Source organism: Staurois parvus, unplaced genomic scaffold (genome assembly GCF_062004578.1).
Source record: "Staurois parvus isolate SC_StPar_1 unplaced genomic scaffold, SC_StPar_1.0 ptg001663l, whole genome shotgun sequence".
NCBI lineage: Eukaryota > Metazoa > Chordata > Amphibia > Anura > Ranidae > Staurois > Staurois parvus.
The window spans coordinates 79090-102944 of NW_028319459.1; the positions used below are offsets into that span (position 1 = coordinate 79090).

Sequence of the window (23855 nt, forward strand, 5' to 3'; positions counted from 1 at the left end):
TCAGAGCCTTTGGGCAGAAACAGACTTCATGAAGGTAGCCTAAGGGTACAACATCCTGTAGTGGGCCCTGTGCTCACTGCGCAGCACCATAGAGCTCGATTGGCATTTTCCTTTTGAGCACCAAAATTGGCAGGTCCACCACTGGCACCCTGTGCTTTTCACAGATGAGCAGGTTCACCCTGAGCACATGTGACAGACTTAAAAGGTCTGGAGAAGCTGTGGATAATGCCTGTAACATTGTTCAGCATGACCTTTTTGGTGGTGGGTCAGTGATGGTCTGGGAAGGCATATCCATAGAGGGACTCATAGACTCTACAGGCTAGACAATGGCACCCTGACTGCCATTAGGTATTGGGATGAAATCCTTGGACCCATTGTTTGACCCAGTGGGTCCTGGGTTCCTCCTGGTGCACGACCATGCCCGGCCTCATGTGGCAAGAGTATGCAGGCAGTTTCTGGAGGATGGAGGAATTGATACCAATGAATGGCTCCCACTTTTGCCTGACCTAAATCCAATAGAGCACCTCTGGGATATCATGTTTTGGTCCGTTAGACACCTCCAGGTTGCACCTCAGACTGTCTAGGAGCTCAGGGATGCCCTGGTCTAGATCTGGGAGGAGCTCAGTGATGCCCTGGCCCAGATCTGGAAGGGAATACTCCAGGACACCATCCATCGTCTCACTAATGGCATGCCTTGACATCAGGCATGCATACAAGCACGTGGAGGCCATACAGACTACGGAGTACCATTTTGAATTGCTGTAATGAAATTTCAGCAAAATGGACTAACCTGCTGCATCAATTGTTTTCACTTTGATTTTTGGGTTGTGTCTTTGACTGCAGTCCTCCTGTAGGTTGATCATTTTTCATCCCCATCAAACTATGGGGTATCCTTGCGTTCCTAACCTGTTACCCAGTCCATATCCGTGTAGATAAACAGCATATTTTTCCCCATTGAGATCTAATGTGTTTTTCAAAGTTTCTTAAATTTTTTTTGAGCAGTGTATATTTAAAAATAAATAAATAAAATAAGGCCTTGTTCACGCAGGGCATACTACTTGCGCCCCTGCAAGGCCATGTTTACCTGACCAGGGATGCACAGGTGTTCTGTGCAGTCAGTCCCATTTGTCATTTTGGATATAGTTACACAAACATAGCTGTTGCTCCCAAATTGACATCCATGTGGGACTGGGTGCATGTTCCTGATCTCACACTACCTGAGCTTGGGGTTGTGCACTCACACCTACATGGATGTCAGAATGGAAGCAGTGGCTGTGCCCGTGCAGCCACTGCATCCCAAATGATATGACTTATGTCAGTCGATTGGCACGGAACATCTGGGCATCCCCATGCAGGTAAACACGTTATTCCACTTTAGTATGCCCATGTGAATGAGGCCTTAGTAGCAATTTAGGATGACTTTTGTATGTTATGTTGTGTTTTGTATGCACTAATAGAGATTTTAGTGTATTTTTAGTGGAAACTGCAATTTGATAAACATTTGCGCAACTATCATGGGGCCTAAAAAATCAGTAGCACTTTTTTTTTTTTTCTTTTTTTTTTACTCTATAGGTTTTGCAAACTCTTAAAGTGGTAAGGGAAAAATAACCTCAGATTTTTAGAGTAAATTGTACCTTTTTTTACAGTTTTGCGCACCTTTAAGTTTTCATCATTTCACATAGACGCAATTCAAAATGTACAAATGTTATGTACTAACTCAATACAGTTTTAACTTGTATATCTAGCAGGAATTTTGTAAATTCTGTCATCTATGCATCTAAGGATTTTACTGTGTTTTTTAGTGAAAATAGCCATTTGAACATTTGCGCAAATATTACAGGGCCTAAAAAATCAGCACCTTCCTTTTTATTCTAGTGGTCCTATGCTTTTAGAAAATGTATGGTTTGGGGGGGTCTTTCACAAACTCTAAAAGCTGGAAGGTAAAAATAAAAAAGCAAATGAAAAATTGCAGAAATGTCTCGCCACCTGAGTTTAAAAGTGGAGAGAAGAAGTGCCTGGCAGCGAAAGGGGCAACGCTCAAGTTCAGCCAAAATTTTTTTTTTTTTTTTTGACAGAGTGGAAAAAGTTGGTATCTCTTTTTCTCCCCTGCGACTGCATTGAGAAGGTTTTTTTCTTACTACATATGCCTGTGATGCCAGGCCAAGAAACGGGAGGATCAATTGTCAGTGGGACAGGAAGTTTTAGAGCTTCAGCAGCAATAAATTTCAGTGACTCTACTAGAATGTTTTTTCTTTCCCTCCCCCCTAACCCCCCCCCCCATCTGTGTCTCTGAAGAGGTATCTTATCACTTCACTTCCTGGCCTGCAAAAAGTCAAGGGAAATCTCCCCAACAAAGACACGGAAAACAGAAACCTGATAGACTAATCAAAAGGGGGGGATTTATCTGGATTTGGTCAAACAATGAATGAAAGGATTGCAAGGACTTAAAACAACTGAAACAATTGACATTTAAAAGTTACACCATTATCTAGTAAATGTCTAATTATCTAAACTCCACACATGTCTCTGCACTCTGATTTACGTGTTGGATTTTTATCATGGACATTTTTAACATTCCTGAAAGTGTGTAAGAGCACCAGATCTCTCCCTCTTCCAGACATGAATGAAACATCTTGTGGTGAGAAGTTGTGCACAATTGAAGGGCAGGTTTCAGAATTTATAGAATATTGCCTTTGTTAGTTTCTCTGATGCATGATTACTTTAAAGTCTTAGGTGGAAAAATCTGTATCTTATCTCTGACAGGACTAGAGTGCTGACATTGTCAAAAATGGATATAGCAACTGTTGGGAAAAACCATAATCCTGGGCTTTTATTTAAATATGCACAGCACAAAGAACCAGACACTGTTTTTATCTAATAACTTGTGCCATGCATATAACCTTTTTATTGTTTTACTTATACTAAATATACTAAAGATGAATAAAATTGAGCGCTTTAATTTCTCAAACTTCTGTGAAGATCATGGAATTTTGACAAAACTTCATAATTTTTTACACACACATTATATATTGAAGCTTTTCAGTCCTTCACTGCATTAGTTTTATTTTTATTTTTCTTTTTTACATTTTCACATGATAATACTCCCAGTACCTGTTGGGGGAGCCATGGTTGCCATCCAGTCTGGACTTCAATTATACAGTATCTGCCTCATTCATTAATTTCAATACATGGGGGACAGGTGGATTAATCATTTACAGAGCAAAGATCAGACTGGTTTCAGTTCATCTCACTTGAAGTGACAAGGAGACTACATTTCTGGGAAGATCAACAGGTATTTTCTGTAATTGCTGAAAATGTTCTTGGCATGAAAAATACAACCAAATGCAGCCACCACCTAAAATTACTGGTAAGCTGCAATATATTTAATTTTCGAGTGTATATATTCTTTAAGGTGCTTCTTGTTGTTTTTGAAATGCTTCTGGGGGTTACAGAAGCTCATTTTAACTAGCCATTCTTATGCCAAAACACTTTTGCAAAAGGGTCTCGTGTTTTTAAAAGTGGTGCAGTATGTGCCAAACAGGGGCGGACTGACAACTCATGGGGCCCCCGGGCAATAGAGGATCATGGGGCCCCTTTTGTCCTTGCCCAAACTCAAAAAAGCCCATGAAAAAGGTACCAGGGGCATCTCATGGGGCCCCCTACTGACCCCGGGCCCTCAGGCAGTGCACGAGTTTCCAAATGGTCAGTCTGCCCCTGGTGCCAAATGAATGTACCTGTCTAGAACTTGTACTTGAATTTGGCACATGCTGTGCCACTTCCAGAACACATGAAAACTCTCTGTACGCCAAAAAAGAGTTAGTCTTAATTAGCTCCACTTTTGTCAAAACTGTCTGTCAGTATTTTATTTTGAATTTGGTGCAGGTGTTGCGCTGCAATGTAGAAGTGGAGCACATTAGAACTACCTGAATTTGGTGCATGAGTCGCTGTTAGAACTTTTCATGTCTGTGAAAAAGAAAAGATGCAGACAGTGAAAAAACTAAAATAAAAATGTTGAGACATTAAACTAATCAATAAGTTTAATCAATTTATAGTCCAAAAAAGACCAATAGCATCAAGCGAAATAAACTAAACTATTCAAAATGTACCCCCTCTAAGGACCCCCCCCCCTCCCCTCCTAAATGTGGGTGATTATATGCATATATATATTTAGGTGAGTATCTAGAGGGAATATATTTATTTCCCAAACTAATTTTGCCTAAGCTTCTCAGTGGAAAGAATTAGTGGTTCTAAAACCTTAGGGGTTTTCTCCTTTTAAACATTCTATGCATTAAGGTGAAAAACTGTAAGGGATTCCACCCAACCCCTCCCTTATACTTACCTGAGCCCGATCTGATCCAGCAATGTGCACTAGCGTATCTGCTCTGGCTGCTGTCTCCCTCCATACTGGGCAGATTGATAGCAGCAGGAGCCATTGGCACACGCCCACAGCGACTAGCTAACCGAGGCGCGCACATGCGGCCATGACTTGGGGTAAGAGGGAATAAGGGGGGACTTAATCTGAATATATATATATATATATATATATATATATATCCCAGGTTCTTAATTTATGGGAATATGGACGTGGGCTGGACATTAGTCCTTGGCCAATTGACTCTGTGGGGTGTTCCTGTACCAGCCCGCAGGATGTTCTCAGTGCTGAAATGCCCAAAGTCGATTGGATCAGGAACGGTTTGATTCACCAAGTCAGGGATTGAATTTCCGACACCAGCGTATCAGTCCAATCGCGACAGTACCAATCACTGTTCAGATGTTGCAATCAGGCGCAATATAACCATTTTCTGCATTTCGCTGGGATTTTACATAGGCCACAAATAAAGTTTTACATGCAGATGTAGCCTACAGAGTGTCCAATCAGAAGGAAGTATTTTCATCTCTCTGAAACTAATATTTTAGCTTTTATGAGAGATGAAACATTCCTTTGATCTGCTGATATCATTTGTAGCTCCCAGACACATCGGAGCCCCCCTGGTCTCCTGCAGCTGAAATGTATGGCATCCCTCTTCAAGAAGGTGGCAAAGTCTGAATGTGTGTATGTGGGTGGGTGTGTGTGTATATGTGGGTGTGTGTATGTATGTGTGTATATGTGTGTGTGTGTGCGTATGTATATGTATGTGTGTGTATGTATGTATGTATGTATGTATGTATGTATATATATATATATATATATGTATGTGTATGTATGACAAATCTTATTGGCACCCGGGTGTCACTTCCAGCCTAGCAGCTGCTCTGTCTTTTCAGATGCTAATTGGCGACATCTGTCTCTGACTGAACTCTGAACACATCTTATACAGGTGAAACTCGAAAAATTAGAATATCGTGCAAAAGTTCATTTATTTCAGTAATGCAACTTAAAAGGTGAAACTAATATATGAGACTCATTTACATGCAAAGCAAGATAGTTCAAGCCGTGATTTGTCATAATTGGCTTACAGCTCATGAAAACCCCAAATCCACAATCTCAGAAAATTAGAATATTACATGCAATCAATAAAACAAGGATTGTACATAGAACAATATCGGACCTCTGAAAAGTATAAGCATGCATATGTACTCAGTACTTGGTTTGGGCCCCTTTTGCAGCAATTACTGCCTCAATGCGGCGTGGCATGGAAGCTATCGGCCTGTGGCACTGCTGGGGTGTTATGGAAGACCAGGATGCTTCAATAGCGGCCTTCAGCTCTTCTGCATTGTTCAGTCTCATGTCTCTCATCAGTCTCTTGGCAATGCCCCATAGATTCTCTATGGGGTTCAGGTCAGGCGAGTTTGCTGGCCAGTCAAGCACAGTAATCCCACGGTCATTGAACCAGGTTTTGGTGCTTTTGGTAGTGTGGGCAGGTGCCAAGTCCTGCTGGAAAATGAAGTCAGCATCCCCATAAAGCTCGTTTGTGGAAGGAAGCATGAAGTGCTCCAAAATCTCCTGGTAGATGGCTGCGTTGACCCTGGACTTATTGAAGCTCAGTGGACCAAAACCAGCAGATGACATGGCTCCCCAAATCAACACAGACTGTGGAAACTTCACACTGGACTTCAAGCATCTTGCAGTGTGTGCCTCTCCATTCTTCCTCCATACTCTGGGTCCTTGGTTTCCAAATGAGATGCAAAAGTTGCTCTTTCAGAAAAGAGGGCTTTGGACCACTGAGCAACAGACCAGGTCTGTTTTTCTTTAGCCCAGGTAAGATGCTTCTGACGTTGTTTGTTGTTCAGGAACGGCTTAACAGGGATACAACATTTGAATCCCATGTCCATGATCCATCTGTGTGTGGTGGCTCTTGATGCACTGACTCCAGCCTCAGTCTACTCCTTGTGAAAGTCCCCAACACTTTTGAATGGCCTTTTCCTGACAATCCTCTACAGGCTGCAGTCATCCCTGCTGCTTGTGAACCTTTTTTTCTTCCACACTTTTCCCTTCCACATAACTTTCTATTAATGTGCTTTAATACAGCACTTTGGGAACATCCAATTTCTTTTGCAATTACCTTTTGAGGCTTTCCCTCCTTACGGAGGGTGTCAATGATGATGGTTTTCTGCACAACTGTCAGGTCAGCAGTCTTTCCCATGATTGTGATTCCTACTGAACCAGACTGAGAGAACCATTTAAAGGCTCAGGTGTTATGGCTTAATTAGCTGATTAGAGTGGGACACTTTGAGCCTAGAATATTGCACCTTTTCACAATATTCTAATTTTCTGAGATTGTGGATTTGGGGTTTTCATGAGCTGTAAGCCATAATCTTCACACTTTATGACAAATCACGGCTTGAACTATCTTGCTTTGCATGTAATGAGTCTATCTCATATGAGTTTCACCTTTTTAAGTTGCATTACTGAAATAAATGAACTTTTGCACGATATTCAAATTTTTTGAGTTTCACCTGTATTATTATAACATGGAATGCTAAATCTACATTGTCGTATTTTCTACAGGTCACATCTCCGCTACTCAAATCTTACATGTACGCTACACTACGTAACTCTGTTCGTCCAGATTTGAAAACCCTGAGTGGTAGTGTCTGTATAACTGCTACTTCCCCACAGCTACTGTGGCTGCCTGCCTGCAGCTCCTGGCTGCTCCATCCACATAAACAAATGGCCAGTTCATGCTCTATGGACCACAGCGCCAATGTGAATGAGACCTATTACTGGAAGATAATTGGAAGGCAGGACAATTGATATCACAATGCTAGCATCTGCAGTGAAAAAATATTTTAACCAGCAGATCTGTTTATGGATATGTGCCAGTGCATACACAGTTTAAATTTTGCAAGCTCACAGAATGGTTTGACGCTATTGCTATTAACTAATTTGTGTACCAGGTTTGGTTTGCAAGCCTATATCTATAGTGGAAAGTTTTTGTACTGATCAAAAACTTTTATAGACATACTTTTCAATATGCATAGTTCTGAAACTTTGCAATTGTATGACATTGTTATTAGCAAGGAACCCATGTAATCCATACATACTTGGTAACAAGTTTCCTACATTCTATGTAACGTTTTATTAGAGATTTTTGTGTACATTGGGGGAAAATACCTATTTAGATTGTTGGGCACTTCCATTCTTACTATTTTTTTTTTTGCATCATTTATACAGCACATACTGGCACATATCCGCATAATATGACTGTGTGTTCTTGCATATATATTTCATGTGCACGTATGCTGGATATTTTTATTTCTTGGTCAGAGGATGTAACGGAATGAAAATTTGCTGATTGATGGCCCACTAGGCAGTTTGCATATGTTTTGAATATTTTGATGTAAAGCACTTCCAGAGTGATACCAAATATTTTTACATGCATTATCTTTAGAACTACTAGTGTTAATTTTATTTTCATACATGTTCATTGAGAGCCATTTGATAATATATTTTCACAGATGACCAGTGGATAAGGATTTTAAAGTGCATTGTTTATACCATGGTTTGGTTATTTATTTTATATTTTTGACACTTATTTTTCTTTCATGTGGTGGTTTGTTGAGCCTATTTAAACAGGGCTATTACTGATTCATGGATCTAAAAATCCGTTTTGCCAAACTTACTCTTGTCATCTCTACTTTTACAGTAGCTAATGATGAGTGCTCTTGGTATAAAGCCAAAATGATAGTGACCAGTGAAGTATTACAAAATGGCAAAGATGATGGCAATGTTATCCAGAATAAAAAAATGATTTTATTATCTACTTTAGAGTAATTTTAAAACCATAAATTACAGTCAAATATCCAATGTGGATCAAGGAAAAGATAGATGGTGTAGCCCATGTGTATAGATGTTGGCAATAAAAATTGGCTTACTGCTGAAGTAACATGTAATACCGGGCCAAAGTGCAGGAGGCGATGGTGAAGAAATCCTATGGACCACTCTGCTGGAGTATGGGTCGCCAACTGTGAAAAGGTGTCACTCATAGAGCAGGATACTGCCTCAAATCTCTGAAGCCCGTGCATTGGAAAAGACGTTGGCGCGCACCAACATCTATACACATGGGCTACACCACCTACGTTTTTCCTTGATCCACATTGGATATTTGACTGTGATTTATGATTTTAAATTACTTAAAGTAGATAATAAAATCCTTTTTTTATTCTGGATAACATTGCCATCATCTTTGCCATTTTGTAATACTTCACTGGTCACTAGCATTTTGGCTTTATACCAGTAGCGCTCATCAGCTACTATTTAATTTACACGTCTCCTATGTTCTATTGAGCAGCTGTGGTTATAGCCTTTACAAGCTACAAGACCTTATTTTGGTTACCAGCGCCCAAGAAGTTCGTCATTTCCTTCATCTCCACTTTATATGATTTAATGAAAGTGGAAAGAATACAATTGTATGGTGTTCAGAAAACCTAATGTTTCATAGACTTTTACCTTTGCTTTGTAAAAAGAGTTTGACATAACCCCACATTTAAAATAAACATATTTTTTTTTTTTCTAGTTACGATGTCATCTTTTCTGGAGGCCCTGAAGAAATACTTTCAAAATTCCAGCAAAGCAAGCACAAGGTTGTATTTGCTGCAGAAGCATTAGTCTGGCCTGACAAAAGATTAGCGGACAAGTACCCCGTGGTGCGCAGTGGGAAACGATTTCTTAACTCAGGAGGTAACGTTTTTATGTGGTATCTCTGAGATTCTTAACCAAATTTAAATCGGAAAGTAAAACAATAACTCTGCCAGGAGACAAATGCAATGTTAACATATTATGCTTTCTTAGTAAGGATAAGACAGGTTAAACACCATTGCAAGTTAGACTATTCTCACTATAGTAAAATATGTTGGTCTCTAAGTTTCTCTCTTCCTTAGGTTATTATTTAAAGTGCATGGCAAGGCAAAACAAAGTTTCCCCTTGTTTTTTTCCTTTTTTAAAAGCACTGCAAGTGTAAAAATATACAGGTTGATCTGCTAAATATCAGTGTGCTCTTAACTCCCTTTTGGGGCTGACAATGCAGTATCTTCAGCCCTGCCTGCTGGACTACAAAACTCAACCAATCCCCCACCCCTATTCCCTCTTCACATTGCATGCCAATACTTGCCAAATGCATGGGGTGTTTGGTAAGCTCTGAAAGAAATAGCCCATGTAAACTAGCCCTAAGGGCTCATTCACATCAGCCCCTTTTGCGCTTCAATTTGCTTTTATGTCCTGTGGTTTCAGTTCACACTGAAATGCAGTGTTGGTGTACAATGAGACAAAGTAAGGTTGCATTTTTACACAGCATGTTGAGATCTACTACATTGCATTGCAATATGCTGTGCTACAGAGTTGAATGAAATGTTTATAAAAAAGAAAAAGGCAAACCATGAGATGGCAAAGGCAAACAAAGCATCATACTGCTCCAATGCAATGTGCACCAGCAGGTGCGCTCTCTGCATAACACATACCAGCTGTAGTGAATTGCCAAGGCTTTATCCAAACTACATGGTGTAGTTTTTGGTACTATTACCACCGACAAAATGCTCATCATAAAGTTTTGTTTTGGGCCATATGTTTGCATGGGTTTCTTTTGGGTACTCTGGTTTTCTCCCACAACCCAAAAACATATTGGTAGGTTTATTGGCTTGCCAAGTTGACCTTAATGAGTATTTTGCCTGTGTAGGACTGTGGTAGATATATTCCGTTGTAAGATCCTTGGGGGTAAAGGCTGTAAAGTGAATGCGGCAGTGAAAAGAAATTGCAGTACTATGTAAATGTATAAATAAAAAATCTGCCTGTCTTTTATGCTGTTTTTTGTCAGGGTCCATAAGGTGCCTTAACATAATGGAAATGCAGGATCTTGTTAAACTAAAATGCTTTGTGTTGGCCAGTGTATCACTTTTGCTTTCTTGCTGTTCTTACAGTTATTTAGAGCAACAGTAGAACTATACTTTCAAATTACCAAGTTCCCCTTAAATTACCACCTTTACTGAAATTGCTAGCCAGGAAGAACTAAGCTGGGTTTGGAACTTGCTCAAGTTTAAACAGAGTGCTTGTACTGTAAATGCATGGAACGCATAACTGCACAGCCTGCAATCAGTCTAAGTTGACCTTTTCTCTGGGACTCTGGGCTGAAACACAGAGGTTTTCATAACTGCCTTTCTCTATTTATCATGCTTCATTTGAATCTCCGGTGAAGCTTCCCACATATTAACCCTGTATTCTCTAGAGCCTGATCTGTCTCCATTTTAGACTTAATTAAATCCATAAGGTGTCAAGACGTTTATATGTTGTAAAGCTTGTAACTAGGGATTAGAACCGGTTTTTTTATTTTATGTTTTAGCGGTCAGTAAGTGGATCTGTTAACGCTAATTATACCTTTTATGGATTATTACAACCAGGCTTTTTTATGTGCCAGTACTGCATACTGGCACCTCCTGACATCGGCATAGTTGGTGTCCCAGAATTTTGGTCTCTGTCCCCCCCGTGTCCATGTCCTGCAGACCTCAGAACACTTGGACTTTGCAGAATTACAGCAGGGTGCCAGGCACTAGAATGTTTGTTTAATTTCCAGCACCTGGCATTGAGATACTGGTAGTACTGATCCAATTTCATCCTACAGAGAGGCAGCAACACTGCAGTAGGTGCTTGGTAAGGGAAGCACTGAACACCAATGCAGTGGGGCACTGCCTGGCTTGTTTTAACTATACATTTCTTTTCAGTCAATCCCCAGGCCCCATTTTGTCAAAAATATATCAAAGTAAAGTGAGGTGCAATGTTAGAAGCCATATGCCTTTAAAGTGACCCTGACTTAAGAGGCGTGTAGGGTTTTTTTTTTTTTTTTTTTTTTTTTTTTTTTTTTAATTTGCAGAAATCTGTTACCTAGGTGTATGCAGCATCGATCACCAATAAGACTGAGAACTCAGTGATCAAACGCCACTGACTGTTCAGTTCTCAGTGCTCCATGAGCAGAGAGCTGGTGACTGTCAGTCACAATTCTCTGCCCTTCCCTCCCGTCCCCCGTGTTGAGCTGTGGAGGGGGTCAGAGCGGCTGGCTCAGGCTCTTAGCAGATCACTGAGAAGCTGAGCCAGGTGCCAGTCCAGACATCTGGGTTTGGGATCTTTACCAGGCCTGGACCAGTTGAGTGACAAAACGGGTCACAGGAGTGCAGAACCAAACAAGCTTTGGCTGTACTTCTCCTTTATTTGACCAGGCCCACTTTTTAGCCATGTCCACAAGCTTTTAAGTAAGAACCTACCAATCTTATCAAGAAAGCTTATTAACACAGTGCTTCCATTTTCTGGAAAATGTTTTAATGTAAATATTTCACAAATTCATCTTCTTCATACTTAACTTTTGGGTCCCTCTAGCGATTTGAAATTTTGCACAGAATCACCACGGTTCTGCCTGCAATTCCAAATTGCACTACACGGGCAAAACGCATTACTCGTCTTCTGGTGCCATTTAATGTTCAATGGCACCTAGCCACGGTGCGGTTTTGCCACGCAATACTTGTTGCCCAAAAGAAGCTCTTGCTCCTTTTTGGGCAACCAAGCTTCAAGTGGTGCGGTTTTCCACGATTGCAGCATGATTTATCACATTGCAATCGTGGCAAAACCACACCACGTTTTTAGGTGCCATTGAAAATTAATAGCACCCGAACATTCATGCTGTGTTTTGCCAGCATTGCAGTGCGATTTAAATTCACAGGCAGAATCGCAGAGATTCCACTTGCAATCCCAAATCACTAGATGTGAACAGGGCCTTAGAACAGTTACTTATACTGCAATAATTGTGTTAATATTTTTATTCCAGGATTTATTGGATATGTACAAAGTATACAACAAATTGTGCAACAATGGACATTGCAAGATAATGATGATGATCAGCTTTTCTACACCAAAATTTACCTTGATGCGCTTCAACGGGTAAGACATAGACTATATATTACATCTATTAGTTTTAAAGTGATTTATAAACCCTCACCTTGTAAAACAACTAATTTGGATTAAAATAGAAATAAAAGGCAAAACATTTGTGTATAGATAAAAAACAAAAAAGCATAAATACTTTTTTTTTTTTTCTATATAAGTGATCACATTCCCTCTGTTCTCAGATGCAGAAGAGCTGGGGGGAGGGGGGAGAGAAACAAGCACACTGATCTTCCCAGTGAAAGTCTGTGAGGGGGTGGGGTCATGTCAGGACAGGTCTGATCAATGAAGGAGGGCAGGCTGAGTTCTCAGCACAGTTAGTAACTGACCATGGTGTGCTCTCCAGGAACACCAGGGATTTCATACAAAGGGAACGGAATACTTCTTAATGCAAGTACATGGTACAGCAGGCACATGTCAGGAATATTACATGATGGGTTTGCATATTCTTATTCTTTTTACAGTTTAGATTTTTGGACACTTTGTCATAGTCAAGCTTTTAAGCCAGGTCTTGTGAGAAGTGTTGGTTCCTTGAGTTACTGATTAAACTTCTTGCTGTCATAATTAAGCTGAATTAACACTAGCTGTTCCTTTGTTCCTGTAACTTGAGTTCCCTTGGTATACTTTAAACAGGCTTGCATTCCCTCCGCCAACTTCCCCCTGTATCCTGAGGGAGAGAAGTAAAGCAGCAGAGACTGTGCGCCACATCAGGTGGTTGGTGTGGTCATGATTCGGAACTGCATTATTGCACAAGGTGCACGGTCTAGGAATGCATAACACACAGAGTAAAGGGCTCAGTAGTGCATATCGCACAGGGCACAGGACTTAGAAGTGGGTAATAAGGTCAGTGTATAACCAAATGTTACTTGCCCCCCCCACACACACACACACACACACACACACACACACACAGTGCATAGTCCCTCCACAGTACAGAATGCACCTGACAGTACAGAGCCCTCGACACAGAGCACGCAGTACAGTTCCCCTTCCACTTACCTGAGGGTGCCAGGGAGAAGTCTGAGCCACTCGAACAGGCATGCTGTCGGTGGTAAACACAGAAGCAAGCAGAGGAAGTGACTACAGAAGACCATTTCCTCTGCCAGCTTCTGTGTTAACCAGAGACAGGTCGGTGAGGACAGGGCAGTGTTGGAGGTGGCAGAACTGAGTTTGCCACATTCTGTTTTAAAAAAAAAAAAAAAAAAAAAGTGCTGCTTATCATTATTCATATAGTAATGTTACATAGCTGCATATAGCAAAACGCATGCAAGAACACAAGTGTTAGACTACCTGGAAATAACTTTTTTTTTATAAATGCCTCATAAGTTGATCAGTTTAGCCATTGTGCATACACTGTTGAGGCAGGAGGTTTGCGAAGCTCATTAGCACTCAAATCACAGGGAACTAGTGACATTACTAAAATGTCACTTACGTTCAAAAGACATTTTAGCACAGGAGTGCAGCCTGTGCAAGAATCATGGTAAGGCTGTAGTTGTGAGTTTTTTTTTTTTTTTGTTTTGTTTTTTTTGTAGCACTTATTCATAAAGGCATCTACACTTGCAATTTCCTCCTAGACCCCTTGCAAAGTCCCACAAAAACTTGTTGATTCTGCTAATGAAGTCCACTTAGTGCATCTTCCTCTGATAGTGTTGATGGTGTGGAAATGATGCTGCAATGTTCCTTAATTCAGATCAGAATTTAAACATGTCAATGCAGAAATAAGGCCCAGGTGGCTGCTGTGTCCAATAGTGGTTATGTAAGCCATTATCGGACTGCTTAGAACAGACGCAGTGTACAGAGCTGGTCTGAGTGACCCTGTACTCTGATCGCAGTGATGACAAATGTAAACACTTAAACTGAAACATGGTCTGGTAATGAAGTATTACAGGCTAGTACTCTAGTACTCAAATGTTTAAAACTGGCCTAGACTATGAAACAATTAAGACTCAATCTCATAGGCAACATATCTAGAATGTGAATTGCCCTTAAACAGTACCTTTTTGCCTTGAGTGTTCCTAGCTGTATATCTGCATTGTATGGGCTCTGTTGCCTTAAACTGATGGACTCCTAAAGTTTGGAGTGGGATTGGTGATGCACTACTGTGCCACTTGCTGGCAAAAAAAAACTGTAGCGGAGGACTTTCACTGCCTGCATCTCCCTGCTTCATTTAGTCATCCGTTCTATGAATTTAGGCTTCTACACTACTCGTACTGCTTGCTTCTTGATTATTCCCTCATCAGTCATCAAGGTGGCTTTGACATGAGACAACAAAGCTCTGTTCCTGTACCAAGATGGCCTCCTCCACACACCAACCTATTAGGATTGATATACTAAAGGCAATAAATTGTTCATTTTAAAAGGTAATGCTCCCTGGAGCTTAGTGATTGAGTTGAAGCAGTGTCGACATCCATTATCCAATCATGTACACAGAAAAATGTGGTTTCAGTTCTCCTTGCACATGATTTTGTATTTTTGCAAGCTGCAATTTAACCATATTTACTAAGCTCTGGGGAAAATTCTCTTGCACTTCCACCTACCTTGCAAAGTGAACAGCCAATTTGTCTTTAGTAAACCAACCCTGGTGTGTGACCAGGCCACATGGAATAAGGCATGGGGAAAAGATCATCAGCAGGGAGCCTACAGACAATACTGCTGACTAGTCTTTTGTCATCTACTTGTTTGGCACAACTACCATAGCTCAGGTTTTTTTTTGTTTTTTGTTTTTTTTTTATAACTCTAATAGATGTAAAGTTGCTTCCAACTGGTCAATAGAGGTCATTGTACTGTGCACATGTATCTGCATAGCCATAGAGCCAGTTCTGGATTTATGAGAGGCAAAAGGGACAACTGCCTTGGGCACCCTGACAGAATAGGCCCCCTCTATGCAAAAAAAATATGAAACAATGTAAAATAACCTAATAATGATTACTTTCTATTATTGCATCTTGGGAAGTAATATTTTGCCAGCCATCCTCTGTAATAGTTTTTATTCTGGACTGGCGCTTACACTCTTAAGGAAGGTCGCCTATGACTGCGCATGTGTGTGCACACGTCAACTTAGAATGACATTGTGTCATGCATTTTGAAAATGTGTGACTGGCACTGAGAATGTAAACCATCTGTGTATGAGGCCAACCCCCAAACCTGAAGTGCTCTGGGCCCCCCCAAGTTCTATTTCTGGCCCTGCATAGACCTACTCTCTTCTCTTATGGTACATTTAGACATATTTTTTTATGTTTTAGTAAAACCAGTAATGGATATGCCTTCTAATGTACTAATACATTCTATATTCCCAGTATTCTATTTCATAGTCCTTTAAAAGAAATGGCCATATGCAGGATTACTTTTACAATTGCCAGTGGTTCAGTGGGATGCACACCTGTAAAATATATTATGTTCAGTGTGACATCAATTTTTCTTATGTGAGTGCAAGAGAAAAGAAAACACATACTGTGTGTCTGTGGGTTTAGTATGATAAATTTCAACTAAAATATGTTATGAAATAAAAAGGCTTTTCTGTAATGGTTGCCAAACTATGACGCCGTTTTATTTCCTGATATTTATCATATGTGGCCTTTTTTGGCATTCCAGAGTATGATGTTCCTTTCAATTAACTAACTTCATAGAAGCTGGAAAAGATAACCGTAAATCAATAACTTTACGAGTATTCATTTCAGCTAGCAATTTATCCAAAAACAATGTCCAGTGATAACTCAAACAATAAAAAGCCAAGAAATAGAAAATTAAGCTTGTTTATATGAAAGGGTTTGAATAGATTTTAACAGATGGACTGTTTAGTCCTTTCACTAAGGCTCCATTCACACCAGTGCATTGCTGCAGCACATTGTGTGTGCTTTCACACATTGCACAAAAATGAGCAGTCCCTTTGCAGATGCATGATGGTGCCATTGATTTTTAATGGAACCTCCAAGCATCTTGGTAGGAGGTTCCATTCCATTTTAAATTACTAGCACGAAGTATCATACATTTTACTACGGTTTGATTTCTAAAATGTGTCTCGGCATTTTTTTTTTTTTTAATTTTGTGTGTATGGCAGCCCATTGAAATCCATACGATAAACGTGTGTATGCTTAGAGCAGGTACTAGTCATCTATAATTTTAGAATACACAGAATGCCTTGAAAGCCTATTGTCCTGAAGGTAACGTAAAGTAAACACTTATTTCTAAAATTGCTTTTTTCAATTTTTATTTTTCTTTAAATTTTTCTTTAAATTAGCTGCAGTTTAATTACACAAAGTCTTGTCTCTATCCTGATCTGTTACTGGATGGTGAACAGAAAAGTAGCAGATAGATGAGCTGCCCTGTCAGTCACTGTACTTCTCTTCCTATCCGCATGTTAACACGTGGGCACTGCAGCTCAGCTGACTGGCTCCATGCACTATTTTCCCAGGCTGAGCTCTTATAGCGGTAGTAAAGTCTGCTCTGCGATTTGTAGCTACAGGTAGGCTTATAATAAAGCTTACCTGTAGCTAAAATGAATATCTCCTAAACGTGCACCGTTTAGGAGATATTTGCTGTTTTTGATAGCCTGCACATGCGCTCTGAAGGAAAGGCATACCCGTGCCATTCCTTCGGAGCATTGTGCTGTGGCCCGGGACTCCTGTGCGCATGAGTGATGTCATCGCGGCTCGGCCAGTGAGAAGGCCAGAGCACGCAAACCCGGAAGGAAGACTGGGGAAGACTGAGGCCCTGTCAGAGGGGACAGCGTGCCTGGAGGGCTTGGTTTTAAGGTACTTCATAATGTACTAATATTAAACCCCCTCCAAATTAAAATAAACATTTTAGCAGTAAACTCCTTGTCAAGTCTTACCCCAGCACTTTTACAGCTTTCAATGCTGCTGGTTCCTGTTCTCTCAGTGCTGCTTTCCCGAACTTCTGGTTTTCACAAGGAAGAGTTAACAGTCTCTATTCAATCTGTTAGCTTGGAGAAGGAAAGTGGGGAGCAGGGTGCAGGGCTCCATAGGACACTGGAAGAGAAAGGGGTTGCCATGAAACCACAAATCTGCGGCAACAGTTATGGGCCCAGCTTAAACAGTGGCCTAGTCAAGGAGTGGAAAAAGGACACTGCCTACTCAGTAAGCTATTTAAAAAGAAGAGGGTTTAATATTAATTCAATCTCGGTATATGTTTTTCTTTCTTCTTCGATGTCAGTATTTTAGTTACACCCTTTTATACAGAAAAATTGCTGTATTACAGTGGTTTGAAAAGAACAATGCCTGTTTTAAGATCACGTATTCTACTTTCTCGCCCTCTGTACAGGAACATATAAACATTACGTTGGATCACAAATCTCAGATTTTCCAAAATCTAAATGGAGCAGTTGGTAAGATATATTTGTCTTTCACTTCAGTTAATTTATAAGTTACTGCTGGCAAAATGACTATTTTCAAAAATCACTATATTGAGCCAATAAAGGATAACAGCAACTTTATGCACTGAGCTTATGATGTATAAACTCTGACATACACTTCTCCAGCAGGGTGAAATGTATACAGCTGTTGTAGATACTAAACTAACTAGTTAGAAAATGGTCCAAATTTTTTCAAATTGATACAAACATTATGGTTTTGTTGGGCATCTTGCCAACACTGAAATTTAGACTTCTTGCTATTGTAGAATGAAGACAAAAATATTGGCAATTTTAACCATTTTCGAAGATTTGTGAAGTAGAAATTTGAATCCAACCTTTGAAAAGTTTGTAGGTGTGATGACAGAAATGGCCTGTTTGTGACATGTCTGAAATAAGAACTGTGTTGCTCATGCAACCTAATAGTCTTTTAAAAATATTCTACTTTCCCTGGCTCTGTTGTGGTATTTGCATCTGTAGTCTGATATAAAGCCCTTGAGGCAGGTCATTGTGTGATTTTTCTTTCCCGCAACCACGACTTGCAGGAAAGAAAATCGCTCAATTCTCCCATCAACACAGTCTGTGTGGAAGGGTGAATCCCTCTTGCTGAGCTAATGTGTGCGTACTGCTAATGGCTTTAGCCTCCGGCAATGATTGCATGGTAAAAATATGACATACTGGTTGTACCCAAGTCGATCAAAGGATTAACTTGGGTACAGCCAGCCTGCCCATAGATCGAATCTCAGCTGCTCCCTGCTGAACCAGTCGAGATTCAATCCATCTATAGCCATCTTAAGTTCTCTTTTTAGCGCATGTTTGCAGTGGTTGGTTCTGGGGGTCATGGTTGCGGTATTTAATTGCTGCTGTTCAGAGGACTATAGGAAGGTTATATAAAAGTAAATGTGTGTATGTAACTAGAAATGGAGATGGAACTTTCATACTGTCATTGCACAGCCTCCCTTGCCAAATTCCTAGATGTTTTAATGCCGTGGATGAGTGAGCTTATTGTCTGAATACACACATTGCTCACGTCTCACAACTGTCTCAGTGCAGCTGTGCACGACCTTTTGTGTAGGAGCCAACTATCAGTGAGGACTGGCTACTGAAAGATGTAAACATAGAAATTGAGGTCCTATTCCCCTATCCCCCCCCCCTTCCTCCAAAGCTCTACAAGGCATCCAGGACCCAGACCAGAACTTTTTATTCTCTGAGAAGAAAAAAAGCTTTTCTTCCTAAGAAACAAACGCTTGAGTCCGTTACCATATGTAGGTTAGAGACCTAGGTCACACCTAAATACTGTCCTCAAAGCGGTATTGAACCCAAAATCTTAAATGTAGTATATTATTGCTTACCAGTCATTTGATGTGGTGGCTGCTTTAGTTTTCTTTAGGCATTCGCCACTCTTTTTTTTTTTTTTTTTTTTTTTTTTTTTTTACCTGGTGGCCATTGTGAGTAGAAAATGCTGTTACGTCAGTGGGAGTAAACAATGCTTCATCATTAATGAGTGGGAGGAATAGTGTGAATTGTTGACGTTGGTGGAAGGAATAGTGCCCCTTCTTTGGAGTCAGTGGGAGGAATCATTGGTATTAGCAGGGGGAATAGTACCCACATTTTTGGTGTCAGTCAGTTCCCCATTGTCTGTGTCAGTGGAAGGATTTATGCCCGATCATTGGTGTCTATGGGAGGAACAGTGCCAATTGATATCGGGGGAAGAAATATTGCCCTATCATTTGGTGTCTGTGGGAGGAAAGGTTCCCCATTGCTGGTGTCAGACTGAGAATAGTGTTTTGGAGGACCAATAGTGCCCCAAGGGCCAAATGAAGGCAGGCAGAGGGCCACAGTTTAGAGACCATTGCTCTACAGTAAAATACTAACACTGACTGAGGGAACAAGGATCAGGCAATGAGAGTCTAGCTAGTACTGAACGAACTAGCAGTAAACGGGAATAAAGAACAGTGGGAGAAACCAAATCACTCAGTAAACAAGTTGCAGTAGCTAAAATCCACCACTGAATGTCAGAATACTGCTAAACAATAGTAACCTAATGCAATTCAATACAGCACAGAAAAAAAAAAAAAACCTATAAGAACACATTACAAATTTTGAACTTAGTCTTGCGATTGATGCAAAACTAGTTTATTCATATAACACCCTTACCTGTTTTTTTTTTTTCTTAAAAAGCAATGCTGCTATTGTGTATTTCAGATGAGGTTGCAGTTTACTTTGATGGTCCAAGAGCTAGAGCACAGAATACCCAGTATGACACTTTTCCAATTTTAATACATGGAAATGGCCCTACCAAGGTAAAGTATGGTAAAAATATGTATACAGCTATAAGTTAACTAGTAACTGTGTCTTACAGTTTTTGAATTGATTACTACGTACCTGTCTACCACAGTGCATAATCTTTGGAACTGGATAACCTTCAAGCTAGTATAATATATTTGACAGGTTGTGGTAATGGCCCTATAATACAGTATTGCAAAAAAAAAGAAACTATTTAGAAAAAATGTCCCAAATCTATATTGGGCAAATATAGTGCTTGAGCTGTTTTGAATTTACCTTTTTAAAAATAAATTATTTTTTTTTAATCGTAATGAAAATTAATTTTTTTTTTGTTTTGTTTTGTTTCTTGTCCATGAAACATGTACCCATATTGAGGTATTGTACAAAGTACATTTTGACCTTTTCCATTAGATTGAGCCAGGACACATTGTAAGAGTTTAACAAGAGAACGTCTCTTACTCATGCCAAACAAAGGGGACCAGATGTAGCACTCATAAAAATAAATATATTAGGGGGAACATGTCTAAAGTTACTTTCAGAAACAAACATGAGAAGGAATAGTTAATTGGCAGTTGTTAATCTGCAGTCAATAGTGTATTAGAGGTGTTGTCAGTTGCATAATTTTTTTTCACATCACATAATGTATTTAATCAATACTTGCCTTTGAAGCCTATCCAGGAAACTGAAATCTGCAGTTTTAATTTGTGTGGGATCCATGAAAAATGTGTCATGTTATTTATTGTTTTTAATCTTTCCATATCTAGTAATACCACTGTCTACAGTAAAGCCCCCCAAAGTGAAGTTCTAGAACAGCTTGAACCGTGATGTTCGTTGTTCTTCGGCAAATGAAATACTGCGCTAGATGTATATTCCTTTTGGAAACCCGGTGTCATAAATACCTTCCTTTTTTGCTGAGTGACTCACCAGTTATTTTAGAATTTGTTTTCAGTCTCGACTTTTAAGGGAGATTATATGTGTGAAGGAAGTCTGACTTCACATTCATAATTCTCTGACCTCTGATGCCCATGTCTGGGTTGTGTGGGTCCTGCTATTGCTTGCCGGGTTAAATGTCTGTTCAGATGATTCTGTATTCCCCCATGAGTTAGTTTGGTCAAGTAGCACGGAAAGAAGGAAATTGTATGAAATGAGGAAAAACTGTCTTACAAGAGACGGGCCAGACTGTGATAGGCTGATGTCATCTGGAAAGCATTTGCTTCTTTTCCTGCTAACATTAGTTTGTGGTTTTTGGTCTCATCATCAGACTTGGTTATTTTTTTTTATAGTCCCTAGGCATAAACTAATAAGGTATTATGGTAGTGTTAGAAGTGAAGCAGTAAGGAGATGTGGTAACAGAGGACGTGTAAGAGGCTGCGTATGTTGAGTTTTACAGCAGATGTCCTTATCGGTACATGGTCAGAGTGGGAGATTGCGTAGGCAATGTTAATAAATACCAGCATAGCACATGGAACAACAGTGATAGATGATTCATAGTGGGATCGCAAAGACTGAACTACATGTCCCTACAAGTTGGGGTCTCGCCCATGGTTCAGTTTCACTTTTTAAAAGTAAAATGTATCTTTTCTTTTTTAAAGATGGATGTTTAGGTGTTTAGATATTTCTTGGCACTTCGGGTCTGTTTAAATATACCACTGAAAGCTTTTCAATAAGTGCAAAAAATACAGTTCCACCAAGTTTCTGACAAGATCGAGATGTAACATTCTGTGCGCACAGAAGAGTTAACTTCGCGTTACTAAACCCACAACAGTAAAATTGGCATGTATATGCAGTAAAGCATGCTGGTTATACTCATTGTGAAACCTAAGGGGTTAATCTTCTGCATTATGTAAAAAGGCTGTTTGATCTTGACTTCTGATCTTCCCCTTTTTCAAGTGACCACCTCTTATCTCCTGATCAGACAGACTGAACTGTAAGCATTTTGCACATGCTCAGTTTGGCGTGTACTGCTAGAGAGGTTTTTTTTCTTTTTTTTTTTTTCTTCTTGGGAGTGTATGTGATCAGCACAGGGCTAATCCGCACTGGTCAGACAGAGGTCAGGGGTTTTGTATCCTAGAGCAGAAAGGAAAACTCCTCCTATAAGCTTTAGCTAGTGCTGGGCTGGACACTGATAGAAGCTTTGACTTCTGATGTGAAAAGGTATTTAGCAGTTTTTATATATACTAAAATAATTGAATTCCCATGTTCTGTGGGAGACCAGATATAGTGGATGCAGGGTCCTGGGTTTAGTAACACTTTAAGCATTGTTATCAACCCTGCCCAGATCATCTTTGTGAGACAGCTTCCCTATGCTATTGAAAAAGGAGAGTGACGGTGCTCTGTGAACAAGCTGAAGTTAGTAGCTAATTGGCTACCATGCACACCTGCACCAGATTTTACTCGCTCCAGTTTTGGTAAATCCAACCATTAGTAAGAAGCAGAGCAGATGCGCACCAATCCTTTATTTAAAAAGATCAAATAGACAGAATGTATAAGGGTTTAGTGTGGTTGTAAAGGCTCAAGGTTTTTTAACTTCATGCATTCATTGCATGAAGGTCAAAACCTTCAGTGTGCAGCAGCCCCCCCCCCCCCAATACTTGCCTGAGCCCCATCGCGATGTGCATAAAAGCCTCGGGTGTCAATCCCCAGCCAGTGACTAGAAAATGTGCAAAAGAAATCCTCGCTGGTTCTAAATTATACGTGACTAAGCAGCTGACACTAAATCCTAATGCTGGGATTTATCAAATATAATTGCAAAACAGTGTAGCGCTTAAACAGATATAAGTAAAAACCCAACTATTACCTCAGAAAGATGTTAATGGACCTAATGTGCCCCAAACAGAATTTAAATAAACTCACTAAAAACCAGCAAAGTGAATAATTCGTACCCATAAATAAATGAATATATCAAGAAAAAGTGAGTATTCCATGCAAATAAATCAAATTTAAAGTTCATATAAAGGAGTCCCATCTCCTTGCGATGGCAAAACCAAGTTGTCACATCTGCAAACTTGTCTCTCCACATCGTGCTCTAAAGATGCGTGCCAGATGTGTTTGACCCCCATTTTACTGAGTGGTCAAAAACAGCTCAATGATATCAGATATTGTTAGTGTCGGCCTCCTCCACACCATCAGATATGTCAGCATACGCATCAACATGCTTCATAATAGCCAACCGCTCTCGATGTACCAGGCTTCCAGTTGCAACATGTGTAAAGCAAAAAGGCTTTCTATAGTGTAAAAACGTAACTAAAAGGCTTTTATTAGAATAAAAATTGCACTTATAAATTAACAGGTAAAATATAGCACTATTAAAACAAACTCCCTATCTATTCCCACATTAAAGATGGTTGCGAGAATGTGGTGATGTATGCCCCGACTCCGCCCAATGCGGTTCGTCAGATGTGACTTCATCACGTCCACCACCATGCACTTGTATAGGAAATCCATGGGGAGAGTACTGGAATTGATTGGTGTCCCTCTCATGACAGTTGATTGCCAAGAGATACAAGTAAACTTGGCTTCAAGAGAACAATATATCTGGCCCTAGTGGTAAAAATATATAGTATAAATATATAACTAAACAACCCATATGTAATAATGATTTTCCAGGGCACCCTGGAGGTAGTTATTGTAATTGCATTATATTACAAATAAGTAAAAGGTTTTTTTTTTTTTTTGTTTTGTTTTCTCCCTTCTATATCCAAAAAATCTAAAGTAAAGTGCCAGTCATATCTCCACTAGGCATATAAAACGCTTTAATTTGACAATCTACTGCAATATACAAATGTCCACAAATGTCAAAAATATGAAATTAAAACAAAAGGATATTTATAAAGAACAGAC

At 39.9% G+C, this 23855-nt stretch overlaps 1 protein-coding gene across 1 annotated transcript in view; it reads left to right on the top strand.

Moving 5' to 3' along the window:
* LOC149434833 (procollagen-lysine,2-oxoglutarate 5-dioxygenase 2-like) overlaps positions 1-23855 on the top strand; it is a gene marked incomplete at its 3' end in the record, with an annotated part of 108115 nt that overhangs the window by 68097 nt on the left and 16163 nt on the right. The window contains exons 4-7 of the mRNA XM_089663324.1: positions 8958-9121; positions 12246-12358; positions 17642-17705; positions 19935-20032. Of these exons, the coding sequence (XP_089519450.1) occupies positions 8958-9121; positions 12246-12358; positions 17642-17705; positions 19935-20032 (439 nt within the window). The remainder of the gene's footprint in view (positions 1-8957; positions 9122-12245; positions 12359-17641; positions 17706-19934; positions 20033-23855) is intronic.